The sequence below is a fragment of the Camelina sativa genome, chromosome 6, assembly GCF_000633955.1.
Source record: "Camelina sativa cultivar DH55 chromosome 6, Cs, whole genome shotgun sequence".
Lineage (NCBI taxonomy): Eukaryota > Viridiplantae > Streptophyta > Magnoliopsida > Brassicales > Brassicaceae > Camelina > Camelina sativa.
The window spans coordinates 1,888,758-1,898,313 of NC_025690.1; the positions used below are offsets into that span (position 1 = coordinate 1,888,758).

At 40.7% G+C, this 9,556-nt stretch overlaps 1 protein-coding gene across 1 annotated transcript; it reads right to left on the bottom strand.

Annotated features, from left to right (window-relative positions):
- LOC104790108 (26S proteasome non-ATPase regulatory subunit 10-like) lies at positions 29–1,821 on the bottom strand. Its single transcript, XM_010515809.2, has 5 exons — positions 1,553–1,821; positions 985–1,117; positions 578–702; positions 352–498; positions 29–258 (listed from the first exon to the last, which is right to left on the bottom strand). The coding sequence occupies exons 1-5, from the start codon at positions 1,745–1,747 to the stop codon at positions 118–120; spliced, it is 741 nt and encodes a 246-aa protein (XP_010514111.1). The 5' UTR covers positions 1,748–1,821; the 3' UTR covers positions 29–117.

Genomic DNA, 9,556 nt, shown 5'->3' on the forward strand with positions numbered 1-9,556 from the left:
TTGGAAGATTCTTAGAGAAAACTTGAAAAAGTAAAGAATAATCCTTTGATTATTTCCTGATATTGAAAGAACAAAGAGTTTAACAACTAATGAGTTTTAAAGTAATCCAGAGTCATTTTATCCTTCAGCTTCAATCATGGCTTTTGCAGCATCGATAAGAGCTGGTCTGAATTCGGCGGTAGCTCGGCCTAAAACAGTGTAACCTTCCTTGTCTTCTGCATCTACATCTGCACCATGTCTTATAAGCAGGAACGCAACCTGATCCATGGAAACACAAAGAGAAGCTCAAAATTGTTAGGAAACTTTCAACTTGAGAGACTGCTTTTTAAGGTAGATTAGCTCGAAAATTACCTGTTTGTCATCGCAGATGACTGAATGCATGAGTGCAGTTTGGCCCATTTTGTCCGTGGCGTCGATCTCTGCTCCTTCTTCAATAAGAAACTCACAAATTTCTAACTTCCCCACGCTTGCTGCCCTGTGAAGCGGAGTGCAACCAACCTGAAAGTCACAAAAAGAGTTTCTGTGTTAACACAAGTAAATGATCCACAAACAGCAAGGCATTAAGAAGCTACAAAACCTTGTCTGTGATGTTAATCTTTGCACCGTGTGTTAATAAAAGCTGAGCAATCTCCAACCAGCCTTTGCTAGCAGCATAGTGAAGGGCAGTGCGACCACCATTGTTTTTGGCATTAACATCAGCACCTAAACAACACATAAGAGATCGTCATCCAATGTATCCATCTTCTCATAACGGAATCTTAATTTCTAATACATGTAATGAATTCAAACAAGAGCTAATCACTGTAAGAACTAACTAACACACAAAAAGTCCACTTCACAACAGGAACTTATATGCTCAATCCCATGGAGAATTCTTAGATAAAATTATTCAGGAACTTTAGAATATACTGAGAAAGATGACAGCTTTATGATACCAAATCAATTTTTACCCCTTTAAACAACAGTAAGGCTTATGTTACATACCTCTGGCCAAAAGCACCTCAACGAGCTCAGCATTACCGATGCTAGCAGCGGAATGCAAAGGAGCCCACCCTTCATCATCCTTGCTATTGATTACAGTCTTTGCGTCATCTGAACTTGATAGCAACTTAACTATCTGCAAATCCCACATCCATAAAACATTTTAACATCTATACGGTTCCTAGAACCCACTGATCTGAAGAACCCAATTAGCTAACAAACAACACAGATTCATGTGGTTTTCAAAGCCAGACTCAAAAGAGGTTTCTCATCAGTTAAACAAAACCAGATTATGCAGCTAATATAACATAACTTAACTACTTACAGACTCCACATTCATAAGCATTCAAAGACAAAACCCAATCTTTACAAGAAAACTCACAACAAGGCAAAAATTCTTGCGAATTACAGAGCCAGATATGAAAACAAGAGCCAAAGTTTCCTCATCAGTTAAACAACCTAAACGATGCAGCTATAGTAATTTAAGAAGCTAAGCTTCTATCTATCCATAGATTAGTACTTAAAGACTACTCGGATTCTATAAACTTAGAGGGAGGAGAAAGGAACAAACTTGAGAATGGCCAAAGGAAGATGCGACATGAAGGAGAGAGCGACCGTCTTCGTTTCTGAAATTGAGAGAGTTGGCGAGCTGTTGTGGAGATAAAGACATGAACAAGGATGAATCACCCCATTCGGCTGCTTTGAATAGCTCTTCGTCTCTGATCTTCTGCTTCGACTCTGGTTGCTTCGGAGCATCGATTTCCATTGTCGTTCAAACTTTTTTTCCAAGTTAGAAATTATACACAGCGACCGGACCTAAAGGATGATTATAAATTTAACAACTGAATAAGTAATAATTATTGCTCATAAGTTCTCGTAGTGGGGTCGTTATTGGCCCTTTTACACATTTTTTTTTTTTCGTCAAGTAGAATAATTATTGCTTTAACAAACAACTAGGAGAGTTACCCGCATGAACTGAATAGAAAAAAAAAACTAATTTATTTTTTTAAAATGTTGAATCAAATTTATTTTTATATTTTAAAATTAATTTTTAATTTTTATTATATTTTAAAAACCCGGTCCGATCCGGGTTGCGAACCGGACTAGCTCTCGGCTCATCGGGTCAACCGGGTTCGACTACGGGTCAACTGAGTAAAATATGTTTAATGCATTTATATAAAATAAACATTTTAAAAAAATATTGGAAAAAGAATATCATGTTTAACAAAGTATGAAGTTTAATAATAATAATAAATGATTAAAACTTTTAAATTCAAATAAAAAAATAAAAAAACACTAATAAATCATCTCCAAAATCAATCAACTGTTCTTACGCAAAGCATGAGAGATGACAAAGAAGTTGAAAAAAACATGTGTGTCGTGAGTCATGTGTGTTGCCGTCTAAGTTATAAAAAAATAAAAAGTTTTTTAAATAATTAAAATTGTGAATTCTTATATTTTTTTCAAAAATCAAGTAGATTTTTTTGAACCGCTAACCAGCCGGTTCAACCGGTTCACCGGGTCGCGGGTTAATAGCGGGTTTTTTGGGTTTTACCGGTTTTATTACTACCGGTTATTAGCACTATACCTAAACCGGTAAAGTCTCCGTGTCACGGGTTAACCGGTTGGACTGGCCGGTCCGGGCCGGGCGTGAAAACATTGATTCAAACATAAATTCTTTTTTGTAAGTTTCGTATTAAATAATTTTTTTTCACTTTTTAAAATAAGAAAATGAATAGTTAATAAAATGTTTATAGTATTACTCTACATATGCAAAATATAAATTGAAAATTTAAAGTCCATTTTTAAAGTTTAATTGAAATTTAAAGTCCATTTTCAAAGTTTAAGCCCAAATTGACTGTAACAAAATTTTAAATGAGCCAAATACAATTGTTACGGTCAATTTTAATTACCGTAAAATAATTTGTGATAATATAATATGTAATTTGGTTTAGACCATTAAAATAATATTTTAAGCAACCCATAAATGTACTTTCGTTTAGACCATTGTATTTGGTATTACAAACATTCAAAATTATACTAAAGTTTTTGCATATACAAAAAAGTTCATTAAGTCACCGTATCTTCATTTCTGAGTCCATTCTTTATGACTGATTCCAGCAAACTCATACCTGTAAATATAGAAAGTGTATGAAACAAAAGTATTTTAACATCATACATAATCATATATAAAGTGTATAAAGTTGTTTTTACATAATCAAATCTTACATAGCCTGGTATATACAAGTGTACTACATTCAACATGATCGAAAGAAAACGTCGACGGCTAGGGTTTTGGGAGAGGGGGCGCAAGAGGCGACTATGATGGATGTCAGAGAGAGGGAGCGACCGCTGGGGGACCCTCCAAATGGAAGGGGTTCGTGGGTGCAGAAGGTGGTTGGCTCGAGTGCTGGTGAGATGTTGAGACCGGAGTCAGTTTTGGCGGACGATTTTGTTGCTGCTCGTATGGGGCTGGAGTTCCCCAATGGGGAAGAAAGGGAGCCGGTGGTTACTATAGGGGCAGAGGTGCTACAAGCGATGAATGGTCTGTGGAAAAGCATATCGCGGGAGATTCACAAATCGTGTTTGGAGCGAACTTGAATAACTCAAAAGGGGGGCCATCTTCTAATCGGGCCGAGATTGTTAAGCCCAAAGAGAAGAAGGGTGATAAGACTAAAACCGGGCCTAATAATAGGCCCACTAGAGTGATGTTCATATATTTTGCCATGTTTTCCATTAATATATTCACATCTTTTGCATCTTTTGCTATCCATTTTGACCATTATTGCATAGCTTTAGGACTGTTCTTGCATTAGAGTTTAGTTGCATTGCATTTGCATCTTTTCATGCATAAACAGGTGATTTTGGAGCTTAAGGAGCATGGAGGCAATGCTGAGGAGAAGTGAAGCAATCATGAGGAGAAAGCAAGAGAGCTAAAGCTGAAGAACCAAGGTCCGGAGTCCAACTCGACTGCCCACTCGACCAGACACTCGACCGTGTGCTGAGAGGGACTCGACCGAGTGGGAGGAGCACAAGAGGAGCAAACTCGACCGGTCACTCGACCGAGCACCATGTCGAGTTGGTCGAGCCGCCTGGCTATTTTGTCTTTTAGCGTTTTTAGGGCTTCCACTACTTTTTCTATATAAGGACTTGTACCTGCAACCACCAAAGAAGCCAGCTTTTTAGAGAGTCAAAAACCTAGTTTTTACCTTTTTGAGAATTATTCCTTTTGCACTTTTATTTTCTTAAGATCTTGTACTGAAAAAAGACTAAATTCTTCAATATTGTTGGTTTCATAACTTTTAGAATATTGAGAATTTGAATTTGATTCTTTCTTCAATATTGTAGATCTTTGCTTTATCTATCTAATCATGCAAGTTTCATCATTTTGTGGGTTTATGACTTTGATGTTCATCATGTATGCTTGTGAGTAGTTGCTTAGGATCTTGAGGATGGGTTAGGCTGGGTTGTGTTTGAGGTTTGTTTGATTTGGTCAAGCTTGATTGTTGTAGATCTCTTCTAGGCTAGATGTTCTTAATGCTGATCCTATATCTGAGAGGGTAGGATCTGATTTCAAGTCTCTTAGCATCACACTAATGTCTAAGGAACATAGATAAGGCTAGATCTAGAGACTATCATTAGGCTTGCTAAGAGATTAGAAGTCTTGTTTGATTTTTGACATATTGCTTAATGTCTGCTTGTGTAGATTCTTTACTTTGTGAGAACAAGTCTAGAGATGCATGAGTTTGATTGTTTCTTGCCATGAGAGTGGATTAAACATGTCTTAGAAATATATGTCTAGAGATTAGCTCAAGTTGTTTGAGATTTGTTGACCAAGTTAGATGAACTCAATCATAGTCCATCCCATGAATCCCTCCTCAAGACCTTTCTTGTTTATTGATTTCCTAGCTTAAATCCTGTTGTTTGATTCGTTTTGGTATTGCTCTGTTTTTCTTGTGTTGCTCTGTTTTGCGTATTTGTCCAGCTCGACCCTGCACTCGATCTACACTCGATCGAGTGCTTGCTCGAGTTCCAACTCATAACTTGTGTTTATGATTTATGTTTGTCCTGTTTCACTCTAGTTGAATTTCTGTTGCATTCATTTAGTATCATGTTCATTACTTACCTTGCATTAGTTCAATACTTGCATTATCATAGTTTCTATTTCTGTTTTAGCTTCATAATTGTCATAATCATTCTGTTCCATTTGCATTTAGCTCCTAGTTCTTGTAGTTTTACTTTCTGCACTTTACATTTCATCATAGGATTGTTAGTGACAAACAACATTTACATCTGGCTTGACTTAGACTCATATGCACATCTTGATTGTTCACAAACACTCAGATTGGATTGACACCTCTTATACTACAACTGCATAAGGGGAATTAAAACACCCTGTCATCCATTCATTCATAAGTCATCATTCCATACATCATTCATCATCACACCCACAAAAAATATAAGTTTCATAGCGGATTAGTTTTTGGCCCAGTTAGCGAGACAGGAGGTTTGTCGGCTTCGGCAAAATGTTTACGGGTGGAGATTTCCGTTGTCGGTAGGCGCGGTGGTGCTATGGTGACGGAGATGCATGGTCCTACTGCGGGTGTGAACTTGGGGTTGGTTCGTGGGGTGGAGGAGACTGCGAATCTCGGGATCATGGTGGAAGTTTCAGATTCACAAGGTGATGGTGTGCGGGATGGGTCGCGGGTTATCCCGGATACTGTGATGGGATAATGGTTGTCCCCGGCTTTTCTCAGATGCTTTCAATTATTGATCATGAATTATATTTTTTGGAATTGTTGGGGGGCAAATAAACCTCAATTCCGACGATCTATGCGGTATATGTTGAAGAAATTTCCAATGGATGTTATGGCGATATTTGAAATTCATGCTGGCGGCGAAAGAGAAGGCCGTTTATGTCAAGGGTTAGGTTTTGACCAATCTTTTCGAGTGGACGCATCGGGTCAGAGCGGGGGGCTATGGCTTTTGTGGCGGTCTTGTGTTGGCGAGGAGGAGGTGGTGCAGGCATCAGACCAATTTATTTTTGCGAACGTGTCTCACGGGGAGGATGTTCTGAATTTAATTCTGGTGTATGCGGCTCCTTCAGTTAGTAGGAGGAGTGGTCTATAGAATAAGCTTGGAGAGGTGAGTACTGGTGTATTAGGACCATTGTTGATCGAAGGTGACTTTAACACCATCGTTAGATTGGATGAGAGGACAGGTGGTAACGGTCAACTATCTCCGAATTCACTTGCTTTTGGTAACTGGATTAACGAGAATTCATTAATCGACATGGGATTCCGGGGGAATAAGTATACTTAGCGGCGAGGGAGGAGTGAACATTTCTGTGTGGCAAAGAGATTGGACAGGGTTATGTGTTGTGCACATGATCGTTTGGCTTGGCAGGAGGTTAGAGTAACACATCTTCCTTTTCTGAGTTTGGATCATGCCCCGATTTATGTCCAGCTTTCGCCGGAGATCGGAGGCGATCCACGCAGACGACCGTTCCGGTTTGAAGCAGCCTGGTTGTCTCATCCGGGCTTCAAGGAGCTGCTTCGGTCGTCGTGGCGGTCTGAGCTAACTACACCAGAAGCTCTAACTCAATTGCAATGAACTTTGAAAAGGTGGAATAAGGAGGTATTCAGTGATGTACAACAGCGAAAGGACAAGTTGGTCCGCGAGATTCAACTGGTGCAAGACGCATTGGATCATAATCTTACTGATGACTTGTTACGGAAGGAAGAAAGGTTATTGCAGGAATTTGAGGTCGTATTGGAACAAGAAGAGATGATTTGGTTCCAGAAATCTCGCAAGAAGTGGGCGGAGCTGGGGTATCATAATACATCCTTTTTTCATACCTCAACAGTTGTTCGCAGAAGAAGGAATATGATTGAAATGTTGAAAAATGATGTGGGAGTTTGGGTAACAAATGCTTCGGAGTTGGAACAGTTAGCGGTTACTTATTATAAGCGTCTGTATTCGTTGGAGGATGTTGATCCTGTTGTGGGGAAGTTGTCACCGATGGGGTTCCCTTGTTTGAGTCAGGAGGATGTGAGGTGTTTGAATTTACCGTTTGTTATGTCGGAGATTGTGGTGGCTCTGAAGAGTATGGGTAAATTCAAGTCTCCAGGACCCGACGGTTACCAACCGTGTTCTATCAGGAAAGGTGGGAGATAGTTAGAAGCTCGGTGATTGCGTTTATTTTAACATTTTTTGAGACCGAGATTCTGCCTAAGGAAACGAATGATGCGCTCCTAGTCTTGATACCGAAGGTAGCTAAACCTGAAATGATTATTCAATTTCGTCCGATAAGTCTCTATAATGTTTTATTTAAGATTATCACAAATACGATGGTAGGGAGGCTCAAACGGGTTGTGACTGAGTTGACTGGCCCTGCACAAGCAAGTTTTATATTTGGTCGTTTGAGTGTGGATAATATAGTTGTTGAACAAGCGGTTCATTCTATGAGGCGAAAGAAGGGACGGAAAGGGTGGATGTTGATTAAACTCGATCTGGAGAAAGGTTACGATCGGATTCATTGGGACTTTTTGGAGGATACGCTGGTTGTTGCAGGTTTCTCAACGCAATGGGTAAGTTGGATTATGCAGTGCATTTCAGGACCATCGATGAGCCTTTTGTGGTATGGGGAGAGAACAGACTTGTTTCAACCAAATCAGGGGCTTCGCCAAGGTGATCCCTTGTCATCGTACCTGTTCGTGTTATGCATGGAGCGCTTATGCCACATGATTGACCAGTCTATTCTTGAGAAGAAGTGGAAACCGATTACTCTGTCTCGTGGGGGTCCAAAGTTATCTCACATTTGTTTTTCCGATGATCTCATTCTGTTTGCGTAGGCTTCTGTAGCTCAGATACGGATCATTCGTCGTGTGTTGGAGTCTTTTTGTCATTCATCTGGGAAGAAGGTCAATCTTGAGAAGTCCAAATTTTTCTTTTCTAGCAATGTCTCGAGAGATTTGGAGTTATGGATTACAGAGGAGAGTGGGATTCGAGCTACCCGGGACTTGGGGAAGTATTTAGGAATGCCAGTACTTCAGAAACAAATAAATAAATACACATTTGGAGAGGTGCTTGAGAAGATGACATCGAGACTCTCGGGTTGGAAAGGTCGTTTTTAAGTTTAGCAGGGCGTGTGACATTGACTAAGGCAGTGTTGTCATCAATACCGGTTCATGCCATGAGTACCATTTGTTTACCAAAGTCGATCTTGGATAAGTTGGATCAAGTGTCACGCTCATTCATATGGGGGAGTACTGCAGATCATAGAAAGCAGCATTTAGTTGCTTGGAATAGAATCACGAAGCCGAAGTTAGAGGGAGGGCTAGGTATATGTGTTGCACAAGACATGAACAAGGTGCTCGTTGCAAATTTGGGGTGGGGACTTCTTCACAATTAAGAGAGTCTGTGGGCTCGGCTAGTGAGGAAGAAATACAAAGTCAATGATGTTCACGAGCCAGCGTGGATGGTGAAGAAGAACACTTGGTCTTCGACGTGGCGAAGTGTGATGATAGGGATTCGAGATGTTATTTTTCCGGGGAAGAGTTGGGTCCTCGGGGATGGTTGTCGCATAAGGTTTTGGATAGACTGATGGCTGTTTAATATACCGCTGGTTGAGCGAGTGATTGCGGAGCTTCCGGTGGGTTATGCGGATATGTTGGTTCGCGATCTCTGAATGATTGGTGTGGGGTGGGATATGAGCAGGATATCACCGTATGTGGACGAGTGTACACAGTTGGAATTAATGGCAGTCGTAGTTGATAGTACGACTGGTGTAAATGATCGATTATCATGGGGGGGGGGAGGGTGGTGATGGCGAGTTCACAGTCAAATCAGCATATGCGATGCTTACCCGAGAGGTTGTTCCACGACCTAATTGGGGGACCTTCTATGATCAAATTTGGCAGGTGATAGGGCCAGAGCGTGTACGGTTGTTTCTATGGCTCCTAGGGCAACAAGCTATTATGACAAATGTGGAGAGATTCAGACGTCATCTCTGCCAGTCGGATGTGTGTCAGGTTTATAAAGGTGGGATTGAGACTATACTGCATATCCTACGTGATTGTCCTGCTATGTCTGGAATTTGGCATAGCATTCTCCCTACGCGGAGGCGAGGTAACTTCTTTACCCAATCGCTCCTTGAATGGGTGTTTAGTAATCTTTATGATGATAGTGTGGTGTAGGAGAGTTGTTGGGCTACGACTTTTGCAATAGTAGCTTGGTGGGGATGGAAGTGGAGATGTGCTAATGTGTTTGGTAGTAATGCAAAATGTCGTGATAGAGTACGCTTCATTAAAGACTCAACAAAGGAAATCACTGCAACGCACTTGAAGTATAAGTCGAATAGGGCCTTGCCGGTTAGGGTGGAAAGGATGGTAGGTTGGGAGAAGCCTCAAGACGGCTAGGTTAAGTTGAACACGGACGGAGATTCGCGGGGTAATCCTTGGCTGGCAGCAGAAGGAGGGGTGTTATGTAATAGTGTGGGAGATTGCAAAGGAGGCTTTGTGTTCAATATTGGACGGTGTACGACATTTTTCCCTGAATTGTGGGGGGGGGGGGG